Raw genomic sequence first — 26,124 nt, 5'->3', positions numbered from 1 at the left:
AACCGGAGCTGTAGACTGACTGGGACCAATGACAGAGCTTGGCTGGGATTCGGCTTGATTGTTTGGCTGATTGCCAACGAATTGGCCGAAAGGGCTGTACTCTGCCAGGCAACCGGTGGTGATTGGATATTATTCTACTGGAAGACTTTTCAGAGTCCCGAGGTTCCAGCTTGGTTTCAATTTTGATGCTGGCAACCTGATGAAGAGATCTAACTAACTCTCTCCAAAAAATATCCAACTAATTCTCTCCAGAAGGCCACTGACTCTCTCTCTCTCTCCAGATGATTAGCTTCAGGCTGATTCACTCTGCCTGACTCCGCATCACATTTAAAGCACAAAATTACTTCTTTGACACAGCAGACAAGGCAGACACTTTCCTTCAGCGAATGAGTCAGAATGAGCCAGAAGAAGTCCAATGCAGGAGCAAATACTCCAAAAAAGTGGAACATTCAATCCAAATCTAGTATCAGTTGCTTTGCTGGAAAATGACTGGCAGGATTCTGTTTAATTGTCGATAAGAGTAAGAAGATAATTTCCAAAGGCCAGTAAAGAGCGATGGGGGTGGGGGCAGGTGGCAGTCACTCACCAGTTATTATTTTTTTAAATGTAAATTAAGAGTACCCAATTCATTTTTTTTCAATTAAGGGGCAATTTAGCGTGGCCAATCCACCTAGCCTGCACATCTTTGGGTTGTGGGGGCGAAACCCACGCAAACACGGGGAGATCCCGGCTCCGGGTCATTATCCATGCGGAGTTTGCACATTCTGCCTGTATCTGCCTGGATCTCACCTCCTCAACTCCAAAAGATGTGCAGGGTAGGTTGGGTAATTGGAAAGAATTGGCGCTATTGATGAAGGGTGCCTTGAGGACACGTTCTTTGTAGACATGATCTCCAGCGAAGACAAAGCATAAGTATTATGGTGCTTGTGACCCGAGTGTGATGGTGAAGAACAGTATTTATTCCGTCCCATTCTATATTGTATCTGAGGGCTTGGATTCATTATTAGATGATCAGTCCTGTGAAGAATTAGGTCTAGTGCAGTTGGTATATAGCATCCACAACGGATTGGATCATCACTCCAATGATTCGGAGAACATTGTCAGCATATTCAGCGATGTGTTCACAGATTTTGTTACACTACCATTCACCTACTAGATACAACTCAAAGAAGCTGCAAAATCTGTGATACAGGCGCCAAGGAGAGGGCCTGCACCTCTTCGGGATTGCTTCAAAAATGAGCTAGTCAGAATGACAAAATTAAATGAAATCAGAAAGATAGATCGATAGCACAGTGGTTAGCACTGTTGCTTCACAGCGCCAGGGTCCCAGGTTTGATTCCCGGCTTGGGTCACAGTCTGTGCGGAGTCTGCACATTCTCCCTGTGTCTGCGTCGGTTTCCTCCGGATGTTCCGGTTTCCTCCCACAAGTCCCGAAAGATGGGCGGTTAGGTATTTTGGACATTCTGAATTCTCCCTCTGTGCACCCGAACAGGTGCCTGAATGTGGCGACTTGCGGCTTTTCACAGTTACTTCATTGCAGTGTTAATGTAAGCCTACTTGTGACATTAAAGGTTATTATTATTATAGGAAGGTCGGCATGGTAGTGCAGTGGTTAGCACTGCTACCTCACGGCGCCGAGGACCGGGTTCAAACCTGGCCCGGGTCACTGTCCGTGTGGAGTTTGCACGTTCTCACCAGTGTCTGCGTGGGTCTCACCACGACAACCCAAAAGATGAGCATGATAGGTGAATTGACCATGCTAAATTGTCCCTTAATTAGAAAAAAAAGAATTGGGCACTCTAAATTTTTATTTTAAAAAATTATTATTATAGAAGAACCAACTGACAGGGTAAACTCCATGGTTTGTATGAAGAAAAAGAATGGCAATATTCATATATGCATGGTTCTGAAAAATCATAACGAGAACATCAAAAGAGAACATTACCAAATACCAAAACGTGAGGAAATCACATCCAAGATGGCTGGTGCACAATTCTCTCCGAAACTTTAAAAAAAAAATTTATAGTACCCAATTCATTTTTTTTTTTCAATTAAGGGGCAATTTAGCATGGCCAATCCACCTACCCTGCACATCTTTGGGTTGTGGGGGCGAAACCCACGCAAACACGGGGAGAATGTGCAAACTCCACACGGACAGTGACCCCAGAGCTGGGATCGAACCTGGGACCTCAGCGCCGTGAGGCAGGCAATTTTTCTTTACAAAACTTGACAATCTCAGGGATTCTGGCAACTAAAGCTGGAGGAACAAAGTACAAAATAAGCCAATTGGATGGTACTGCTTTCTGAGAATGCCGTTTGGCATAATTTCAGCAACAGAAATTTTTCACCGTGCCACGATCCATATAATTGAAAGCATCGAATGTCTACATGTATGACATAATCATTTGGGGCTCAACCATAGCAGAGCTCAATACGAGTTGTTTAAAGTTCTAACGAATGTCATGAGAAACGGGCTGACGGTCAACGAGCAAAAGTGCCATTTGGGAGTAACTGTGGTCACATTCCGAGGTGACAAGCTCTCATCGTGTGGCACTGATCCTGACAAGGACAAAAAAAGCAATTCTCAACATGCCAAAACCACAAGACAAGAAAGACATCTTTTTTAAAAATAATTTAAGAGCACCGATTCATTTGTTCCAATTAAGGGGCAATTTAGCTTGGCCAATCCACCTAGCCTGCACATCTTTGGGTTGTGGGGCGAAACCCACGCAAACACTGGGAGAATGTGCAAACTCCACAGGGACAATGGCCCAGGGCCAGGATTCGGACCCAGGGCCGGGATTTGAACCCAGGTCCTCAGCGCCACAGTCCCGATGCTAACCACTGCACCACCATGCTGCCTTCCTACTGGCAAGCATAACAGCAAGCAGTGTAATACTGCATACCAAGTCCATTTTTGCTAGACACGGAATTCCACAAGTCGTCGTGAGTGGACAACGGTCCTTGTTTTAGCTGTAAAGAGTGGCAACACTTTGCAAGTCATGTATGATTTCAATCAAAGGCAGCAAGTTGGTGCTGTGGTTAGCACTGCAGTCTCACGGTGCCAAGGTCCCAGGTTCGATCCCTGCTCTGTGTCACTGTCCGTGTTGGAGTTTGCACATACTCCCTGTGTTTCCATGGGTTTCGCCCCCACAACCCAAAGATATGCAGGGTAGGTGGGATTGGCCACAATAAATTGCCCTTTAATTGGAACAAATGAATTGGGAATTGGGGATTTTCAATCCAAAAATTAATTTCAATCACATCACGTCGAGTTTGTACCTTCAAACAATGGAAAAGCTGAAAAGGTGTATTTATTTGAAAGTAAACGGCAAAGTCCGAGGAATTCTTAAGAAAAACATTTATTCAGTATTACAGAAGTATTCACACAGGACCTGGTTACACGTCTCAGGGTCCTCACTCCTTCCTGTCAGCTGCTACAGCAGCTGACCTGTTATACTATTGCTGGTAACTCATAACCCAATCAGCATGAGGGAACAATCATCTCCAGCTGGCATGAGTACCATGCAGGGTTATAAAAATATTGTTCAGCAATTGTTGAAGGAAGCAATGGACAGCCAATCTGATCCATATCGCACACTATTGAATTACAGAGCGTCACCACTGTCACATGGAAGATTGCAGCAGGATTTAGAAGGTTGCATACCACACCTCCATACTTGGCAAGGAGGAGATGCAGTGGTACTGCAGGAAATGCAAAACATTAAAGAGAAACAAAAGCAGTTATATGACAGTGTCTAGAGCGTTACCACCTCTGAGTAGTGATGACATTTTGAGAGGAGAAAATTCAGGCAATTAGTCGAAAAAAGCCATTGTACTTGAAGAACTAAGCAACCGTCGTTCCTATGATGTACAGATAGAGAGTGGGCTACTTTGAGGAGAAATTGCCGCGCGCCCTTGAAAACCAGTGAAGACTTTCACAACAACATGATGGATGACAAATGTGCATCAGAATCAACGCAAGCTGCAGTGTCAGATCTTTCAGCAGTTCCTGAGCATGAGAATGTCATGGAGAACATTGAATCTACAAGTTCTGAGCAGCAAGGAGAATCAGCCAGAATCAAAAGAAAACCTGATCAACTCAATTATAAATTTGGACTATTTGAACATACTATGCTTGCTGTTCTTGTGTGTATATATAAAGATACATAATATAAATACATATATATATTTGTTAAACCAGTTTAATTTTTTCTTTTTAAATTAATACTGTTAGACTCACAGGTTCATGATATCACATGTAATATACTGATGACACTATTTATTTATTCCTTCAAAGGAAAGCGGATGTAGTGATATCATGGTTGTGTTGCAATTCAATGACTGACCATTAGGCGTCTCATTAGTATATAAATGAATGTTAGAGTCAGGCGACCTCAGACTGGCTGGAGGAAGCTGGAGAGAGGTTACTTATGCTTGATCTTACTGTTATTCATCTGTTGTTTTGTATATAGTTCACTTACAGTTAATGTTGATAAATTGTTTATAGCTTTAGCTACAAGTGGTTGTAGAGGGTAGTTGGTACAGGGGCTGGTTTAGCTCACCGGGCTAAATCGCTGGCTTTTAAAAGCAGACCAAGCAGGCCAGCAGCACGGTCGATTTCCCGTACCAGGCGCCGGAATGTGGCGACTAGGGGCTTTTCACAGTAACTTAATTGAAGCCTACGCGTGACATAAGCGATTTTCATTTCATTTCATTTCAAGTGTTCTTGTAATATAAATCAGGCCATCCAACAAGAACATTACAAAAAAGTATCAACTTAATGCAACAGGTAAAGCTCCGGCTCCAATGGATTTCCTGTCAAGTTTTATAAGAGGTTTGCGGGGCAGTTGACTCCACTGTTGGTGGATATGTTCAACGATTCCTTATCCTGGGGTTCTCTGCCCGCTATGCCTTTGGTCGGCTTCCATTTCTCTTATATTGAAGAAGGACAAGACCCCACAGAATGGGATCATATCGACTCATATTGTGGATGCCAAACTACTTACCAAGTAATGGCATTGTGGCTGGAGCCGGAGATGAGTAAGGAAGACCAGAGAGGACTTCATAAGAGTCAGCAATTATCGGCCAATATTCGGCAGCTGTTGAATATGGTTCTTTCCCCCTCTTCCAGGTCTGATCCCGAGGTGATTGTGTTAATGGATGCCAAGAAAGCATTCAGTAGGTTGGTTTGGAGGTATATTTTTGAGGTCTTGGGAGGTTTGGTCTGGGGCAAAGGTTTAGCTCTGGTTCGGTTATTGTATAGGGTTCCCACGGCTGGTGTTGATAGCAATGCCTCGAGTTCAGGGTACTTCCAATTGACTAGCAGACAAGACAGGGGCATTCGCTGTCCCCCCTCCTGTTTGGTTAACGATTAAGCCCTTGACCATTGCTTTGAGATCCTCGGGTATGTGGAAGGGGATAAGACGAAGGGGGGGAGGGGGGGGCAGTAGCATAGGGTGTCCTTATATCCTGAATATCTGCTGCTTTATATTATGTATCCAGTCTCCACTATGGGTGAAATAATGAAGCTGCTGAGGAGATTTGCCTCCTTCTCACAGTACAAGTGAATCTGGAGAAGAGTGAATCCTTTCCAGTCAATCCCGGGGAAGGGCAGCCAATCTCAGGATATTACCTTTCCGTCTTGCAAGTTCCAGCTTCCGTTATTTGGGCATCCGCATGCCCACAACTGGGCCCTACTCCATAAATTGAACTACGCTAGTCTGGGTGGAGTAAGGTTATATGCGACTTGCAAAAGTGGGATAACCTTCTCCTGGTCCTTAGCGGGCCAAGTCCAATCTCCCAGGGTTTCAGTGTCTCCCCAGGGTTCAGTGTCTCCCCACTTTTCTCCCTAAATCTTTCCTGTTTTTAGGTTAGTAGGATAATATAATCCTTTAGATTGGTGGGTAGCTCCTCAAGGATTCGTAGAGCAGTTTTTTCACAGGGAAAGGCAGTCAGTGGGGTGGGGGGGGCAATTTGCGTTGCCCAATTTGCTTTTCCCCTACTGGGCGGCCAACATTGAGAAGGTGCTGGGGTGGTTTCAGCGATCTGGGTTCCATATGGGGACAGATGGAGCGGTTAGTGTAGGGACCGAGCTTAGATGCATTGGTAACGGCCTTGTTGCCATTCTCACCAGCGAGGTATTCTTCAGAACCCGGTGGTTGTGTCGACTCCAAGGATATGGAAGCAATTTAGACAGTATTTTAAGCTTGGGACACAATGTCGACGTTGGTTCCGATTTGCGATAACCACCCATTTGAGCTGTCAAGATTAGATGCTATGTTTAGGTCGTGGGGTGGGAAGGGGCTTGAGAAATTTGGGGATCTATATGTGGAGGAACGGTTGTGCCAGCTTGGAGGATCTGTCGGTAAAGTTTGCACTTTCTGGGACAAATTTGTTTACATACCTCCAGATTCCATAACTTTGTGCAAAAGGTTTTTCTGTCAATTTCTGGCACCATCTTTGTCCCTGCTAGAGAGGATTCTTGCTTTAGCGGGGTCTGGGGTGGAAGTGGGGGGGGGGCGGTGGGTGGGGGTCTATTGGGTCTCCTTCTTTAGCACTATGTCCAAGATTCTTAACGTTGATCTGGAGCCTTGTCCTTTGGTGGCCCATTTTCCGGTGGTGTCAGACTCATGAACTGAAAACGACGATGAAGGCCAAGTCCTGCCTTCACCTCATTGATATCCAGAGGTGAGTTTGCTGAGATGGAGGTCTCTACACTGCCGAGCCCCTCACTCTCTTTGGGTGACCTGATGGAATTTTTGCATCTGGAGAAGGTCAAGGATACGTCAGGGAGTCAACTGATTTGCAGCCATTCATTTCTTTCTTTAAAGGAGTTAGTCACCATCTGTTGATTGGGGAGGTGGTAATGATTTTTGTTTTCCTTTTTTCTTTGGATGAGAATTATATAGGTGGTTGTGCTTTTATACTGTTTTGTGCCAAATCTGTTGTTTGAGATATGGTTTTGTTATAAATATACTGTTATAAATGATAAAATCTTCAATATATTTTAAAAGTTTTCCATGTGCCTGCTCCAAGTAGATTGCAACATATTCACTGATGCATGAGAAACCAAAAAGAAGGCATACAAGTTTTAACAAAGTCAAAAAAATGAATGACTACCTCCTATGATTCAGCTGCTGCACTTCGGATTAAATTCAAGTAGTGAATGGAACGTGGGATGAATAATTGCACAGGGGCTTGCATTGTTCAGTCTTGCTTGTAGAACTGAATATTTTCCCGTTATATTTGTGGCATTATTGAAGCTCTGCCACCAGCAATGTATTTCAAAATTGTTCCAATTAAGGGGCATTTTACCGGGGCCTATCCACCTATCCTGCACATCTTTGGGCTGCGGGTGAGACCCATGCAGACATGGGGAGAATGTGCAAACTCCACATTGAGAGTGACCTGGGCCGGGATGGAACCTGGGTTCCACAGCACCGTGAGGCAGCAATATTTGATGTCTAAACGTAAATTTGAAATGACATGCCAGAACCATTGGCTCCAGGTACTCATAAGTGTGGGATTGTGCCTGGACAAAGCAGAGAAATCATTACACAACTTCACTATCGTTGGTCAATATCTTAAAATTAAGTTGTTAATTGGTCCACATGACTCACATAAGATGCTGAATCACGATTACGGAATATACATGGCATCTTTGACTTCATTAGTGAATTGCCTTTCTGAGCTGCTCTGCCAAATTAAGAGCTGGTCATTGACTTCAGGAAGCAAAGTACTATACACACCCCTGTCAGCACATGGGGCCGAGGTGGAGATGGTAGCAGTTTCAAATTCCTGGGCTGCACATCGCCAAAAAATCTGTCCTGGTCCACCCATGCGACCTACCACCAAGAAAGCACAACAGCGACTATACTTCCTCAGGAAACTAAGGAAATTCCGGCATGTCCACATTAACCCTTACCAACTTTTACAGATGCACCATAGAAAGCATCTATCGGGCTGCATCACAGCCTGGTATGGCAACTGCTCGGCCCAAGACCGCAAGAAACTTCAGAGAGGTCGTGAACACCATCCAGTCCATCACACGAACCTGCCTCCCCACCATTGACCTCCATCTACACCTCCCGCTGCCTGGGGAAAGCGGGCAGCATAATCAAAGATCCCTCCCACCCGGCTTACTCACTCTTCCAACTTCTTCCATCAGGCAGGAGATACAGAAGTCTGAGAACACGCAAACAGACTCAAAAACAGCTTCTTCCCCACTGTCACCAGACTCTTAAGTGACCCTCTTATGGACTGACCTCATTAACACTACACCCTGTATGCTTCATCCAATGCCGGTGCTTATGTTTACATTGTAGATCTTGTGTTGCCCTATTATGTATTTTCTTTTATTCCCTTTTCTTCCCTTGTACTTAATGATCTATTGAGCTGCTCGCAGAAAAATACTTTTCACTGTACCTCGGTACACGTGACAATAAACAAATCCAATCCAATCCATTGTAGTAATGAAGTCATCGTAGTTTTGGTGCATTCAAAAATTGGTCTTCCCTGAGCAACTTCCTGAATGGAATTTTGTCCTTCTTTGCTAGAGGGATGGAGTTTAAGACTAGGGAGGTTATGCTGCAAGGTGTTAGTGGGTCCCAACCTGGAGTATAGTGTTCAGTTTTGGTCTCCTTACCTGAGAAAGGATGTACTGGCGCTGGAGGGTGCGCAGAGAATTCACTAGGTTAATCCCAGAGTTGAGGGGGTTACAAGGAGAGGTTGAGTAGACTGGAACTGTAGTCGTTGGAATTTAGAAGGATGCAGGCGGTGGGGGGGGGGATCGTAAAGAAACATATAAATTATGAAGGGAATAGATAGGATAGATGCGGGAGGTTGTTTCCACTGGCAGGTGAAAGCAGAACTAGGGGGCATAGCCTCAAAATAAGGGGAAGTAGATTTAGGACTGAGTTTAGGAGGAACTTCTTCACCCAAAGGGTTGTGAATCTATGGAATTCCCTGCCCAGTGAAGCAACTGAGGCTCCTTCATTAAATGTTTTCAAGATAAATATAGATAGTTTTTTGAAGAATGAAGGAATAAGGGTTTGGGGGGGGGGGGGGGGGGGGGGGGGGGGGTGGGGGGGGGGGGGGGGGGGGGGGGGGGGGGGGGGGGGGGGGGGGGGGGGGGGGGGGGGGGGGGGGGGGGGGGGGGGGGGGGGGGGGGGGGGGGGGGGGGGGGGGGGGGGGGGGGGGGTGGGGGGGGGGGGGGGGGGGGGGGGGGGGGGGGGGGGGAGTGGAGCTGAGTCCACAAAAGATTAGCCATGATCTCATTGAATGGCGGAGCAGGCTCGAGGGGCCTGATGGCCTACTCCTAGGCCTGATGCCTAGTTCCTATGAGCCACATATTGAAACTTTTTAAATGCTCTTTGAGAAGCTCATCACATTTACTGAGATATTCAAGCAGGCTAAAAAATTATCTCTTTGACTCGACACTGATGTCTCATCATGTCCTCTTAGAGGTAGTCCCAAAGAAGACACCGGTTTTTGACTGTGGCACAACACATCTCAGCACTTTCCTCCAATAAGATCACTCCTTTTCAAACGGAGCCAACAACGCAGAATCAATTCTTTCAGATAATTTACACCATTGACCAAACGCATACATAATCTTAATGTGACTTTTGGAAGTTTCATGATCAGCAATATCTCTTCCAACATTTCTCCAGTTAGACTACCCATCGACAAATGATTGTTTCCCTTTACTAAGGTCAGGGAATACTTTGCAAACATAACAGAGACTGCCTCAGAAGTTTATGAAAGAAAATCAACCAATGACTCCTTTCCGTCATGCTATTTCTCAGAAAATGGGACTCATGAAGACTTCTGAACTGCTTTAGGCCTTGAATCTTAAACTCTTTCCTCAAATTTTCCAAGCTCTCCGATTACAAAATATTCAATCATACCCAGTGGAACAGAGTTTGACCATAAGGCAATGTTTTCAGGTAGGTTTCTTCCCTCAATTCAGCAGCAGAATAACAATGAGCTTAAGCAGTATCTTGCAGTTCCATTCCCATTTCAGAGTCCACATCTTGTTCAAGTTTTTCAGGCAATGTGTTGTCTCCAAAAAATGGCAGGTTGAAGTCATTAGACAAGTCAACAAAACATAGAAACATAGAAAATAGGAGCAGGAGGATGCCATTTAGCCCTTATGATCATGGCTGATCATCCAACTCAATAGCCTGATCCCAATTTTCCCCCATGTCCTTTGATTCCCTTCGCCCCAAGAGCTATATCTAACTGTTTCTTAAAAACATGCAATGTTTTGGCCTCAACTACTTCCTGTGGTAATGAATTCCACAGGCTCACCAGTCTCTGGATGAAGAAATTCTCCCATCTCTGTCCTAAATGGTCTACCCCGCATCCTCTGACTGTGACCCATGGTTTGAGTTGTACCCACTATCGGGAACATCCTTCCTGCATTTTAGAACGTACAGCACAGAACAGGCCCTTCGGCCCTCGATGTTGTGCCGAGCAATGATCACCCTACTCAAACCCACGTATCCACCCTATACCATAACCCAACAACCCCCCCCCCCCCCCTTAACCTACTTTTTAGGACACTACGGGCAATTTAGCATGGCCAATCCCCCTACCCGCACATCTTTGGACTGTGGGAGGAACCCGGAGCACCCGGAGGAAACCCACGCACACACGGGGAGGACGTGCAGACTCCACACAGACAGTGACCCAGCCGGGGAATCGAACCTGGGACCCCTGGAGCTGTGAAGCATTTGTGCTAACCACCATGCTACCGTGCTGCATCTACTCTGTCTCGTCCTGCTATGAGATCTCCCCTCATTCTTCTGAACTTCAGCGAATATAATCCTAACCAATTCAATTTCTCCTCATACGCCAAACCCCCATCCCAGGAATCAGTCTGGTAAACCTTTGCTGCACTCCTTCACGAATAAGAACATCCTCCTTCAGATAAGGAGACTAAAACTGCACACAATATTCCAGCTGTGGCCTCACCAAGGCCTGTATAATTGTAGCAAGATGTACCTGCACCTGTACCTCGAATCCTCTCACAATGACGGACAACATACCATTTGCCTTCTTTACCACCTGCTGTACCTTCATGCGTACCTTCAGCGCCTGGAGTAAGAGGACACGGTAGCATAATGATTGCATTATGACTTCACTCACCAGGGTCCCAGGTTCGATTCCTGGCTGGGGTCACTGTCTGTGCAGAGCCTGCACGTTCTCACCGTGTCTGAGTGGGTTTCCTCCGGGTGCTCCGGTTTCTCCCCACAAGTCCCGAAAGATGTGCTATTAGGTAATTTGGACATTCTGAATTCTCCCTCTGTGTACTCGAACAGGCGCCTGAATGTGGCGACTGGGGGCTTTTCACAGTAACTTCATTGCAGTTTTAATGTAAGCCTACTTGTGACAGTAAGGTCTTGTTGCACATTCCTCTCTCCTAATTATGGCCATTCAGGACAATAGTCTGCTTCTCGGTTTTACTACCAAAGTGGATAACCTCGCATTCTCCAAATTATTCTGCATCTGCCATTCATTTGCCCGCACACTCAACTTGTCCAAATCACATTGAAGAATCTCTGCACCCTCCCACATCTCACCCTCAGACCCAATGTGATGTCATCGGCAAATTTGGAGAAATTAAATTTTGTTCCCTCATCTAAATCATTAAAATATATTGTGAATAGCTGGGGGCCTAGCACCAATCCCTGCGGTACGCCACTAATTCCCGCCTGCCAATTTGAAAAGACCAATTAATTCCTACTCTTTATTTTCTGTCTGCCAACCAATCCTATGGACTAGCAGGGGATGGCCACGCCCATTTCCACGGTGGACCAACACTACCCCCAATCCCATGGACTTAATTTTACATGCTAATCTAAAGGACAAATATACCACATCCACTGGCTCCCCCTTGTGAACTCTACTAGTTGTACTTCGAAGGGTTCCAGTAGATTAGTCAAGCATGATTTTGCATCATAATCCATGCTGACTCTGTCCGATCCTGCCATTGTTTTCTAACACCTTTGTGGATATTGTTGAGGATGAATGTACAATTTGGGCATTGCTCAATACTTCAAACCTTTACAATAAAGTGCCAACTTTCTTTCTGCCTACTTCATCCTCTCGCCTTGGCTTCAACATCCTGAGTTTTTAACTGCCAGATTCATAGGCCAGAATTCTCCCGCTATTCGCTGGCTTCAGAATCTCTGTCCTTAAGCATTGGCCAAGCTGCTCAAAGCAGTGGCAAATTAAAAAAGGTGATGAGTTAGTGAAGGGGGTAGACTTCTGAAATTGTGAAAAGAATTGGCTGTGAGGATGAGTGGGGGTTCACTGCCAAAATCTAGCAGAGTAGCTGCCTGCTGGCAATAATTTCTGGGAAAGCTGTGATGCCGATGGTCAAGGCAATCGATCAGAGAAATGACTGACACCAGAAAAGGCAGCAATTCAACATGCAAAAACAACACAGGAAAGATGTCGGTTGCTGCCCAGCCTTCTCAATCAGCCCTGCTGCCGGCCTGGTTGGCCTCTGGCTCTGGTCGAGTCACCCCACTTCTGCTGCTCCCCAATTCCGTGAATCATGATGCTGGTGCTTACCTGGCCTTCTTTGCACCTCTGTTCATTTCTCGCTCGGGGAGGGCAAGGTCTCAAGCCATGATGACCATGTGTACTCCCGGCGGGCTGCCTGGATATTGCTGCTGGCTATCTGGCCTGGTGGTGCAGTGGTTAGCATTGCTGCCTCTCAGGGCTGAGTACCCGGGTTCAATCCCGGCCCCAGGACACTGTCCATGTAGAGTTTGCACATTCTCCCCCTATCTGCGTGGATCTCACCCCCACAACCCAAAAGATGTACAGGGCAGTTGGTTCCTTTGCGTTCCTGCTCGTTCAATCAAAGGCTGGCTTCTCTCTACGTTGGCTGCAGATATGAACAAATGCAATGTGAAGACAGCTTCTGACTGGACCAGCTGGAAACAACAGGAAAATGAACATTGAATGTCAGCAGGCCAGGCTGAGAGCAAGGAAGAGAGTGGACGACGGACTGATGGGAGAACAGGCAATGGAACAGTAGGAGAAGGAGTCTTGTGGGTGGGGCCATAGGTCAGTGTTCTTCAAACTTTTTTTCGGGGGCCCATTTTTACCAACCAGCCGACCTTCGGGACCCACGCCAGCCAACCTTCACGACCCACGCCGGCTGACCTGAGTGACCTACCATTTTCTCTTACCTTGTTTGCTGCTGATAAAAATGGAGGAAATGGCTTGGGTCCCTTTGGCCCTCGTACACACTCCTCCAATGGAACCTGTTGATGAAGGTGAAGCCTTCTGGGTCAGAAAGTATGGAGTCTCCATCTGTCCAAAGTTCTGCATTTTTTTCCTGCAAAATTTATCAAATGAAGCCCCCCCGAACTTTTAAAAACAAAATAAAAAAATAAAATGAATAAACGCCCCTCTCTCTCTCCCCCCCCCCCCCCTCCCCGAACTTGTAAAACAAAAAGCTGCGGACGAACGAAGGGTCGGAGGCCGGCGCCTTGAACGGAGAGACAGCCCTCGGAAAGGGCGGAAATGCCCATTTGTACGGCGGCTGTCAGCGCGGGTCCAGGTGCAAATTCCTCCATTTTGTGGGCAACGGGGCCAACGCGCTCCGTGATCAGACCTGCTCGCCATCCTTCGCCGATGCCTAGATGAATACGGCCACTTGCTGAAGAGACGGTGGGGTGGAGAGCATGCGCTCAAACTCATACGATCATGGTCTGCCATGCCCCTTCCTGGTTGATTACCGCTACCTGGAGGAGGAGAACCTGATGCTGCAGAAGCGGGTCGAGGAGCTCAAGAAGCAAGCGTCCAACCTGATGGCCACCAACGAGATCCTCCTGGAGCAGAATGCCCACTACCGCAACCAGCCCAAGGTGATGACGCTGACCACGGCAGCTGAGCAGCTGGTGGCGCTGCCCACCGTGCCGTGGTCACCGCCTACAACCACAGCATCGTGCAGGCCCACAACTCGCTGAGCAGCCAGGCACTGCAGCCACAGCAGGACCTGGTGGTGGCCGCCAGCGCCGGGCTCCCCTCCAGTGCTGCCACGCCCCCTCCGCCCGGACGCACCTGACCCCCGAGCTGGCTCTGGCCCAGACCTTCGCCCAGGGGATGGCCACGCCCATTTCCACGGTGGCTATCAGCGTCTTCATCGCACAACCAATCCCGGGCATCACCATGAGCCACGCCACATCGCCAATGGTCAGCTACGCCCTGGCATCGCAGAGCATGGGCATCACATCCATTCCCTGCTGAAGGGACTGTGGTAGTAGACTAGGGGTATTACGGTACCTAGGAGTGTGAGCTGCCATTGGTGCAGAGGGCTCGCTGCCATTGGCCCAAGTATTGTGTCCTCGGTATTCTCATTGGTCGAGAGGCAGGTAGCTCCGCCTATGAGGCGAGGTATAAGAACCCATGTTCCCCAGCAGCAGGAGTCATTTCTGTAATCCTGCTGCTGAGCACACTTCTTGCTGATTAAAGCCTTCGCTTCGGACTATTCCTTCGTTTTGTGTCCATTAATTGTGCATCAGGGACGAAGACGGCAAAGAATCTTACTCCAGCTTCTTCCATACCAGCCTCCCCGGACAGGCGCCGGAATGTGGCGACTAGGGGCTTTTCACAGTAACTTCATTGAAGCCTACTCGTGACAATAAGCAATTTTCATTTTCTAAGTGTTCCCTCTTAACACAGTTGCTTGCAGGCTTATTTGTAAACTTTGATCCATACAACATTAAATGTAGAATTCCAGGGTGCCACATAATTTTATATTTCATTCCTGGTCTTAAAAACCCTTTCAATTTATCCACTTGCTGCAAAGATCAAAACTGCATTCTGGTTGCCAGCAAGATTACCTATTCTCCTGGTTTGGGGTAGTGATGTGTGATGAAGTATCCATGAAGTCTCACGATTGAGCCCGTGACAGCAGCCAGCAGGGAAGCACAAACATTTCGACTCAATACAGAGCCTCTGTTATCACACTCAGCTGACAGGCAGGTTAGACATGCGATACGATGGATGTGCACAGCCCACGCATTCCTATTTGCAAAATGTTTTTTTTCCAAAATGTGCTCATCCTGCTCCTCCACTTAGAGCTTTAGAGGATTTCAGTTCGTATATAATCTTTGATGCATGGCTTCCAAGAGAAAAGATACTTTGTCAAGCCTTTGTGTTTAATTTAAAATTAGAAAATGCGTCTTAATGTGCAAAGCATTTGTTTGTTCCCCTCGAGTGTTCATGCAAGGTTTTGACTGTGGTGCCTTGTTTAGTTTTTCCCGTGTGTTCCGCGACCCTTTAAGCATCCCGATGTCAAAGAGAATTTCAAGATTTCAGAGGTGACCAGGTAAATTCTGCGAAAAGGTTACGCATCTTCCCCAGTGAATGTCTTTTTCCCCCACTTCCCGCCTCTCCCTTTCTCAAATAAAGTGTTATGTAATTTGCTTGAAAAGTAAAAAAAACAAAAGCTGCGGACCGTTTAAAAAAATAGCGGCAGCGGCCTTAAAATGGCCGCGTTACATGTAAAAAATTGGCTGCATTGCGCATGCTCGCGTTCATTCGGTGCGCGCATGAGCAATGCAGCCAATTCTTTTACATCTTCGCGGCCATTTTAAAGGCCGCTTGCAGCGGGCGTTATTAAACCCGCTTTGTGTATGGCCGACCAACCAGACCCCTCACGAGAGGCTCTTCATTTTTCCAGGGCACTACCACGGGGTCTCACTTCCGGCATGGCTGAGGACGCCGGGCCCCGTACTCCTGAGGAAACACGTCAGGGCGCACAAAACCGATCCCCTTGTGAGAAGGTGCGCCTGCTCCACTCCAACCCCCAGTACGTATTCGTCGAGTTCCCTGACGGCCGTCAGGACACTGTATCCCTCCGGGATCTGGCACCCGCCGGATCCAGCGCCCCCTCTACCCCCACAGAAGGATCTCTCATCCTACACCCCCTGCTGCCGCCCCCTTGCGCTCCCCGAGCCCACGAGCTCGTTCCACCAGTTCCGCGCCCCCGCGCCGGCCAGCCCCCAGTTGCCCCCAGTCCCCGGTCGAACCAGGAGAGTATGAAGCTCGGATACAACCCTCCATGGAGTCCCCCATCGTACCCCAGCACACTACACCCATCCAGCCACCGCAAGAGGCTGTAACCCCGGTGCTCCGCAGATCTCAGCGGACAATTCGACCGCCGGACAGACTGACTTTATAGACTAGACCACCACCCCCGCCGGACTTGATTTTTTTGAAGGGGGTGAATGTGGTGAATGTAATATAGATGTATATATGTTAATTCACACTGTCTTTGTAAGCGCAGTAGCGCTATCCTACCACTAGGGGGAGTAGCGCTGGGAGCACTCAGGAACTTGTACTGGGCTCCAGCCTTGGCTCCGCCCACAACTCCTCCCCCTAGTGCAGCTGTATAAATACCCGTGTCCAGAGTCAGCCTGAGTTCACTACGAGTTCATCGACGGGTAACAGGCTGGCTCTGAAGTAAGTCTATTAAAGCCTAGATTCACATCGGAGACGCGTGTCTGGTGAATTGATGGTTCCATCAGGAATGTTAATATGTTAAATGTCAAAATTATAAATGCCTCAATAAAATGTTTCTAAAAAAAAAACAAAGGGCAGGTTTCACTACAATCATTTACAATCTTTGCATCTTACTATGGGTTTCAGGATACTGAGTCATTTGATTTTGGACGTAGCCACAGCTGTTATTGGTCTTCGCCTCCCTTTCAGTAACACAATTTCAATCTTCCCTTTGATCTTTACTAATTATCAGCCAGATTCTATGGTCAGGAATACTTCAACACGATCATGTGATCCCTCTCATTTATCCTAAATTTAAAGATAAAGTCCTAAACTATAACCCTCTTATAAATCAAAAGATACAATCTAAATGTAATCACATAAATTTCACCATTGTAATTTGTAAACTTCACCATTGTAACAGTATTTTGTAATGAGTCCCCTGACTTCCCAAAACCTTTCCAAGACCTATAAGGAATGGAATATATGCTCCACTTCTCTAATAATAGTAATCTTTATTATTGTCACAAGTAGGCTTACATTAACATTGCAATGAAGTTACTGTGAAAATCCCCGAGTCGCCACATTCTGGCACCTGTTCGGGTGCACTGAGGGAGAATTCAGAATGTCCAATTCACCTAACAGCACGTCTTTCAGAGACTTGTGGGAGGAAATTGGAGCACCCGGAGGAAACCCACGCAGACACGGGGAGAATGTACAGACTACTCAGACAGTGACCCAAGCTGGGAATTGATCCTAGGACCCTGGCGCTGTGAAGCAACAGTGCTCACGTGCTACCTTGCCGCCCAACCAGATAAGTGGCACTCCAATAAGAAACAGTACCATTCAGTACAAAGTAGTCAGTTTGATCGCACCTCATGCACCATTAAAAGGGTACACAGCAGAAACTCACCAAGGCTCATTTGACAACCTTGAAGGGCAAGATAGTCAGCAGATTGAAACACAAGCACAAAGAACAAAAAAACAAAGAAAAGTATGATCAGGCCCTTTGACCCTCCCAGCCTGTGCTGATCAAGATGCCCGAACTAAAAAAAAACCTTCTTCCCTTACTGGATCCATATCCCTCTATTCCTCCCTATCATCATACCTTATGTCACTCAACATCCAGGCTTAGAAATAAATGAACAAGAACATACAGTGCAAAGGAGGCCATTCAGCCCATCGACTCTGCACGACCCACCCAAGCCCTCACTTTCCACCCCATCCCAGTAACCCAATAGCCCCATCTAACCTTTTTGGTCACTATGGGCAATTATCATGGCCAATCCACCTAACCTGCACATCTTTGGAGTGTGGGAGGAAACCGGAGCACCCGGAGGAAACCCACGCAGACACGGGGAGAACATGCAGACTCCGCACAGACAGTGACCCAGCGAGGAATTGAACCTGGGACCCTGGCGCTGTGAAGCCAGAGTGCTAGCCACGTGTGCTACCGTGCTGCCCAAAATTACAGTGCAGAAGGAGGCCATTCCGCCCACCAAGTTTGCACTGCCCCTTGGAAAGAGCACCCTACCCAAGCCCACACCTCCACCCTATCCACGTAACCCCACCTGAACTTTTGGACACTAAGGGCAATTCATCATGGCCAATCCACCTAACCTGCACATCTTTGGACTGTCAGTCAATAGTGTGAGTCAAAATGCTGAGTCAATAGTTGTTGAGTCATAATTCTTAAACTTCCTATCTAACAGCACCATGGGAGTACCTTTAGCACAAAGAATCTAACTAACCAACTCCTCAAAGGTTCTTGGTATTCAGGTATTAAAAAAATGACAACATTGACAGTGAACATCGCCCATGAAACTGATTACACGAGTTCTCGCCAGCATAGAGCATTTTGAAGGTGAACGTACCAGAATCAGCTATAATGTTATCTAAAACCTTTCTTGATCAGAACTTGGAAAAAAATTCAAAAGGAAACAACCTTCACTCAATTGACAAGTATTCCGTTCCAGTTTCTGGCTCCCAACTATTACAGCAAAATAACGCGAAGGGACTGATTTTGCTGGAAACATTTAGAGTCTATTTCTCAGAAGAAACTTTGTTGATTCAATTAAAAACCTTGTGTGATGTTACTCTTACAACTGAAGAAAATAACTTTTAAACCTCACCAACTTCTTGAGCATCTGCGCTATTGGAATCTTCAACCGGTCAGAGTTGCTGCGGTCATTGACACTGATCAATCTATCCGGGGTTGTTTTAAACGCGACTCAGCCACACCTTCTAGGAGCACATGACAAAAGCCAAATTAAATAATGGCTTGATCGTCTATTCATTTCACAAGCGGTTGACTCGTGAATTACTTTTTTACTTGTTTCTTCTTCTGTGAAGTAACACCAAAGTTACCCATTTACAAGCAGCCACCGCACTGTCACTCGGTTAACTGGAATATTGACAGTGTCTGTATCTGCTGGCCCAATTTTGAGCCTGGCGTTACCAGACATTTCCTAAAGCCACTTCACAAAGATGGGAGGCTTGCATTATTTGCCTGTATTTGCAGTATTTGCGTGTGTTGGTGTTCCTTCCTGACGGGAACTAAAGTAGTCTGGGCTGGTCAGAGATTACAATGCAAACACATCACCTGATAGATTACCTGATTCCAGAGATGTCTTCGGGGTTGCTATTATTACATTTCATACGGCCTGAAGCCAAGAGATAGACAAGCGCTGCAATTTAATGCCCCCCAAAAGGCCAATTTTGAGCGCGTCCAGTGGGGTCTTTCTCAGCGCCAGCAGCACCGAGAATGACCCCGCTATCGGGGCTCCTACTTTTTCCTCCCCGGGAATGCTCCTCCGAGGCCACACCTACCTCATTTCCTTCAGCTCGTCAGCACAGGAAGAAAGCGGGAGGGCCTCCGGAGGCCCACTGCCCCAACTCACAGGATGTTGATTATGGGGGATCTGCGATGACCATGCCATTGAATGTCAAGGGACGATCGTTTGATTCCCTCTTATTACAATTCCCCGTCGTAATGAAGTGCTTCCAGAGGTTGATCATGAAGCACATCACCTCCATACTCCCAGAGCACCTTGATCCACTGCAATTCACATACCGTCACAACCGGTCCACATCAGACACCATTTCCCTGGCCCTACACTCATCCCTAGAGCATCTCAACAACAAGGACTCCGACATCAGACTCCTATTTATTGAGTACAGCTCCGTCTTCAACACCATAATCCCAGCAAAGCTCATATCAAAGCTCTTAAACCTAGACTTGGCTCCTCTCTCTGCAACTGGATCCTCGATTTCTGACCAACAGACCCAATCGGTAAGAATGAACACACACCTCCTCCACAATAGTCCTCAACACCGGTGCCCCGCAAGGCTGCGTACTTAGCCCCCCTACTCTACTCCTGTACACACAGACTGCGTGGCAAAATTTAGTTCCAACTCCATCTACAAGTTTGCTGACGATACGACCAAGTGGGCCGGATCGCGCATAACGACGAGTCAGAATCCAGGAGGGAGATAGAGACCTAGTGGATGGTGGCAGCGACAACAATCTCTCCCTTAATGCCAGCAAAACTAAAGAGCTGGTCATTGACTTCAGGAAGCAAAGTACTATACATACCCCTGTCAGCATCAACGGGGCCCGAGGTGGAGATGGTTAGCGGTTTCAAATTCCTAGGGGTGACATCTCTAAAATCTGTCCCTGGTCCCCTCACGTCGACGCTACCACCAAGAAAGCACAACAGCGCCTATACTTCCTCAGGAAACTAAGGAAATTCAGAGAATCCAGCCCATGTTGTATGGAAAAACCCTGAATATTATTGCACTTATATTTTTGCAAAAATCAAATTCCACAACCAACGGGTCAACATTCACCCTTACCAACTTTTACAGATGCACCATAGAAAGCATCCTATCCGGCTGCATCACAGCCTGGTATGGCAACTGCTCGGCCCAGGACCGCAAGAAACTTCAGAGAGTCATGAACACCCCTCAGTCCATCACATGAACCTGCCTCCCATCCATTGACTCCATCTACACCTCCCACTGCCTGGGGAAAACGGGCAGCATAATCAAAGACCACTCCCACTAGGCTTACTCTTCCAACTTCTTCCATCGGTCAGGAGATACAGAAGTCTGAGAACACGCACAAACAGACTCAAAAACAGCTTCTTCCCCACTGTCACCAGACTCCTAAGTGACCCTCTTATGGACTGACCTCATTAACATTACACCCCTGTATGCTTCATCCAATGCCGGTGCTTATGTAGTTACATTGTATACCTTGTGTTGCCCTATTATGTATTTTCTTTTATTCCCTTTTCTTCCCATGTACTTAATGATCTGTTGAGCTGCTCGCAGAAAAATATTTTTCACTGTACCTCGGTACACGTGACAATAAACAAATCCAATCCAATCCAATCTTATTAGAGATGTTCATTGCCTGGCACTTGTGTGACGCAAATATTACTTTTCGCTTGTCAGCCCAAGCCTGGATACTATCCAGGTCTTGCTGAATTTGGACATAGACTGCTTCAGTATTTGAGGAGTCCCGAATGGTGCTGAGCATTGTGCAGTCATCAGTAAACATCCCTACTTCTGATATTACGATGGAAAGAAGATCATTGATGAAGAAAGTTTGGCCTAGGACAACCTCGAGGAATTCCGACAGTGATGTCCTGGAGCTGAGATGATTGACCTCCAAGCACTACAACTATCCTCCTTTGTGCCAGGACTGACTCCAACCAGTGGTGGGTTTTCTCCGATTCTTATTGGCTCCAGATTTGCTGGAGTTCCTTGATGCCATTCCGGTCAAATGCTGCCTTGATGTCAAGAACAGTCACTGTCACCTCTGGCATTCAGGTCTTTTGTCCATGTTTGAACCAAGGCTGTAATGAGGTCAGGAGGCGAGTGACCCTGGCAGAACCCAAACAGAACATTCATGTAGGGCGGCATGGAAGCACAGTGATTAGCTTCACAGTGCCAGGGTCCCAGTTTCAATTCCCAGCTTGGGTCACTGTCTATGTTCTCCCCATGTCTGCGCGGGTGTCCGCTGGGTGCTCCGGTTTCCTCCCACAAAGCCCCAAAAGACGAGCTTGTTAGGTGAATTGGACATTCTGAATTCTCCATCAGTGTTGCCGGACAAGCAGAGGAGTGTGGCGACTAGGGGATTTTCACAGTAACTTCATTGCAGTGTTAATGTAAGCCTACTTGTAGGGGCAGCACGGTGGCACAGTGGGTTAGCCCTGCTGCCTCACGGCGCTGAGGTCCCAGGTTCGATCCCGGCTCTGGGTCACTGTCTGTGTGGAGTTTGTACATTCTCCCCGTGTTTGCGTGGGTTTCATCCCCACAACCCAAAGATGTGCAGGGTAGGTGGATTGGCCATGCTAAATTGCCCCTTAATTGGAAAAAAAATGATTGGGTACTCTAAAATGTTTAAAAATAAAGATTATTTTTTAAAAACTGACCATCAGTAAGCAGGCTGCTTGATAGCACTGTTGCTGATTCCTTATATCACTAGACTGATGATCGAGAGGGGACTGCTGGGGCTGTAATTGGCCGGATTGTATTTGCCCTGTTTCTGGTGTACAAGAATACCTGGGCAGTTTTCCACATTTGTTGGGTAAGTGCCAGTGTTATGGCTGTACTGGGATAGCTTGGCAAGGGACATGGCAAGTTCTAGAGCACACACCTTCAGTTCAATTACCAGAATGTGGTCAAGGACCATAGTCTTTGCAGTATTCAGTTCTTCAACCGTTTCTTGATGTCATGTGAAATAAAGCAAAATGTCTAAGGACTGACATCTGTCCACCACCATTCACAGCCGGATGTGGCAGGGCTGCAGAGCTTAGGTTTGATCTGTTGGTTGTGGAATTTGTTTTTGCAAAAATATAAGTGCAATAATATTCAGGTTCTTTCTACAACATGGGCTGGATTCTCCGATTCTGAGGCTATGTCCCCATGCCGGGTGGGAACAATGGCGTTTTACGCCAGAAAAATTGGTGTAAGAAACCACTGATCCTCCGCTTGGCTGAGGGCTAGCATGCCGACAACGTAGAGTACCCGGCTCTAGCTGCGGATACAGCCTGGAGAATTGCCGGGTCCGTGGCCTGAGGGCTAGCATGCCGACAACGTAGAGTACCCGGCTCTAGCTGCGGATACAGCCTGGAGAATTGCAGGGTCCGTGGCCTGAGGGCTAGCATGCCGACAACGTAGAGTACCCGGCTCTAGCTGCTGATACAGCCTGGAGAATTGCAGGGTCCGTGGCCTGAGGGCTAGCATGCCGACAATGTAGAGTACCCGGCTCTAGCTGCGGATACAGCCTGGAGAATTGCCGGGTCCGTGGCCTGAGGGCTAGCATGCCGACAACGTAGAGTACCCGGCTCTAGCTGCTGATACAGCCTGGAGAATTGCCGGGTCCGTGGCCTGAGGGCTAGCATGCCGACAACGTAGAGTACCCGGCTCTAGCTGCGGATACAGCCTGGAGAATTGCCGGGTCGATGGCCTGAGGGCTAGCATGCCGACAACGTAGAGTAGCCGGCTCTAGCTGCGGATACAGCCTGGAGAATTGCCGGGTCCCGTGGCCATGAGGGCTAGCATGCCGACAACGTAGAGTACCCGGCTCTAGCTGCTGATACAGCCTGGAGAATTGCAGGGTCCGTGGCCTGAGGGCTAGCATGCCGACAACGTAGAGTACCCGGCTCTAGCTGCGGATACAGCCTGGAGAATTGCAGGGTCCGTGGCCTGAGGGCTAGCATGCCGACAACGTAGAGTACCCGGCTCTAGCTGCGGATACAGCCTGGAGAATTGCCGGGTCGTGGCCTGAGGGCTAGCATGCCGACAACGTAGAGTACCCGGCTCTAGCTGCTGATACAGCCTGGAGAATTGCCGGGTCCGTGGCCTGAGGGCTAGCATGCCGACAACGTAGAGTACCCGGCTCTAGCTGCGGATACAGCCTGGAGAATTGCCGGGTCGGTGGCCTGAGGGCTAGCATGCCGACAACGTAGAGTACCCGGCTCTAGCTGCGGATACAGCCTGGAGAATTGCCGGGTCCGTGGCCTGAGGGCTAGCATGCCGACAACGTAGAGTAGCCGGCTCTAGCTGCTGATACAGCCTGGAGAATTGCCGGGTCGATGGCCTGAGGGCTAGCATGCCGACAACGTAGAGTACCCGGCTCTAGCTGCTGATACAGCCTGGAGAATTGCCGGGTCCGTGGCCTGAGGGCTAGCATGCCGACAACGTAGAGTACCCGGCTCTAGCTGCTGATACAGCCTGGAGAATTGCCGGGTCCGTGGCCTGAGGGCTAGCATGCCGACAACGTAGAGTACCCGGCTCTAGCTGCTGATACAGCCTGGAGAATTGCCGGGTCGTGGCCTGAGGGCTAGCATGCCGACAATGTAGAGTACCCGGCTCTAGCTGCTGATACAGCCTGGAGAATTGCCGGGTCCGTGGCCTGAGGGGCTAGCATGCCGACAACGTAGAGTACCCGGCTCTAGCTGCGGATACAGCCTGGAGAATTGCCGGGTCGATGGCCTGAGGGCTAGCATGCCGACAACGTAGAGTAGCCGGCTCTAGCTGCGGATACAGCCTGGAGAAATTGCCGGGTCCGTGGCCTGAGGGCTAGAATGCCGACAACGTAGAGTACCCGGCTCTAGCTGCTGATACAGCCTGGAGAATTGCAGGGTCCGTGGCCTGAGGGCCTAGCATGCCGACAACGTAGAGTACCCGGCTCTAGCTCGCTGATACAGCCTGGAGAATTGCCGGGTCCGTTGCCTGAGGGCTAGCATGCCGACAATGTAGAGCTACCCGGCTCTAGCTGCTGATACAGCCTGGAGAATTGCCGGGTCCCGTGGCCTGAGGGCTAGCATGCCGACAACGTAGAGTACCCGGCTCTAGCTGCTGATACAGCCTGGAGAATTGCCGGTCGTGGCCTGAGGGCTAGCATGCCGACAATGTAGAGTACCGGCTCTAGCTGCGGATACAGCCTGGAGAATTGCAGGGTCGGTGGCCTGAGGGCTAGCATGCCGACACGTAGAGTACCCGGCTCTAGCTGCTGGATACAGCCTGGAGAATTGCCGGGTCCGTGGCCTGAGGGCTAGCATGCCGACAACGTAGAGTACCCGGCTCTAGCTGCTGATACAGCCTGGAGAATTGCCGGGTCCGTGGCCTGAGGGCTAGCATGCCGACAACGTAGAGTACCCGGCTCTAGCTGCTGATACAGCCTGGAGAATTGCCGGGTCGATGGCCTGAGGGCTAGCATGCCGACAACGTAGAGTACCCGGCTCTAGCTGCGGATACAGCCTGGAGAATTGCCGGGTCCGTGGCCTGAGGGCTAGCATGCCGACAACGTAGAGTACCCGGCTCTAGCTGCTGATACAGCCTGGTGTTGCACGTTTTACTATGGGTGTAAAACGCGTTTATTGGAGTGTATTAACACGCCTCCGAGTTCGACGTGTGCTTAACACTGCTAGGCTCTGTTCTATGTAATTATTTAGCTCTGGAGTCGCCAGTTGCCGTATAGGCAACGTCACAAGTATTCCAAGGTCAAGTTCAAAGTAATAAAGACGATACACCGATTAGTAAAGTTCAAACGATCAATATTTATTATACAGTTATAATAAATACTCATGCACACACTAAGAGACTAAGCTACAACTAAACTTAAGCAAACAGAATACTTATCTAACAGGAACAGGCAAGGTCAGAGAACGAGGCCTTCGTCCTGGTTTTGTCTGCAGCCTTCAGCAAGCGTTCTGGTACTTGGGAGTCTAGTGGGCTTGGATCGCGTAGCGAGCGTTGAACTTACGGTTTCGGCGGCTGGTGCTCAACGGCTGGAGTCAGGATGCGAGATGTCAGTCAGAGCCGGAGCACGGGTTTAACAGACCGGACAACACGAGGTCCCTATCTATTAGGGGTTCCATTGTCCTTCCCTCTTCTCGGGCGGGCTCTACCTATTGGATCAATTTCTTATCGATACTGGATTAATTCCCCAATGCGAGGGGGTCTCCGTGATGGAGGGGGCGTTTCTTATGTCCTTTTGTTTGGAGGTTTCTGGTGCCTCGATGTCTGGGTCTTGATTAGAATGTGTCCATTCAGAACCAAAGTATCTATTGTGTGGGGTTCAAGTCTGATGGCCTCATTAGCATGCAAAGCGTTTTGCCATTTGCACCTAGCTAAGGTCTTTTCACCTGAGCCCAAACTGGTTTCTGCTGCTGCAGAATGCAAACTGCTCTTTGCAGACTGCTGTTCTGGCTAAACTGTCTGTTTCCCAGCAGTCTTCCATTTAGTTTGGCTCAGTGTCCATTTTGCGTGGCCAGCATGGCTACATTCCTCCTTGTGATCCTCACAATCATACTATTGTGAAGGATCACCTATGTACTTTGCCTTCCTTGTTTCTGACCTCTTGCCAGTTCCTGTTCTACTCTGTTCTAAACTATGGGAAGAAGAGAAAAAAATTTTTTAACTAACATTTCTACTTGGCCCTATGTCAAAGGGACATGCATTACTACAACTGGGAACCTCTACCTATCACTATTAACCTTAACCTTAACTTAAACATTTAATCACTCTAAAACCTTAACCATTCACACCACAACATCACACTTCCCAACTCGGCAG

At 48.0% G+C, this 26,124-nt stretch overlaps 1 protein-coding gene across 4 annotated transcripts in view; it reads right to left on the bottom strand.

Annotated features, from left to right (window-relative positions):
* LOC119963218 (solute carrier family 2, facilitated glucose transporter member 11-like) overlaps window positions 1–18,733 on the bottom strand; it is an 86,097-nt gene extending 67,364 nt beyond the window's left edge. For all 4 annotated transcript variants that reach the window (XR_005460055.1, XM_038791982.1, XM_038791992.1 and 1 more), the window contains exon 1: window positions 18,666–18,733. Coding sequence is in view for 3 of the 4 variants with exons in the window: in XM_038791982.1 (XP_038647910.1) it covers window positions 18,666–18,680 (15 nt within the window). In the remaining variant the exon portion in view is untranslated. The remainder of the gene's footprint in view (window positions 1–18,665) is intronic.
* Between the last annotated feature and the right edge of the window lie 7,391 nt (window positions 18,734–26,124).

Source organism: Scyliorhinus canicula, chromosome 1 (assembly GCF_902713615.1).
Source record: "Scyliorhinus canicula chromosome 1, sScyCan1.1, whole genome shotgun sequence".
In the NCBI taxonomy this organism is placed as follows: Eukaryota; Metazoa; Chordata; class Chondrichthyes; order Carcharhiniformes; family Scyliorhinidae; genus Scyliorhinus; species Scyliorhinus canicula.
The sequence above is the reverse complement of the archived record's forward strand: the minus strand, read 5'-3'. Positions and strand labels throughout refer to the sequence as shown.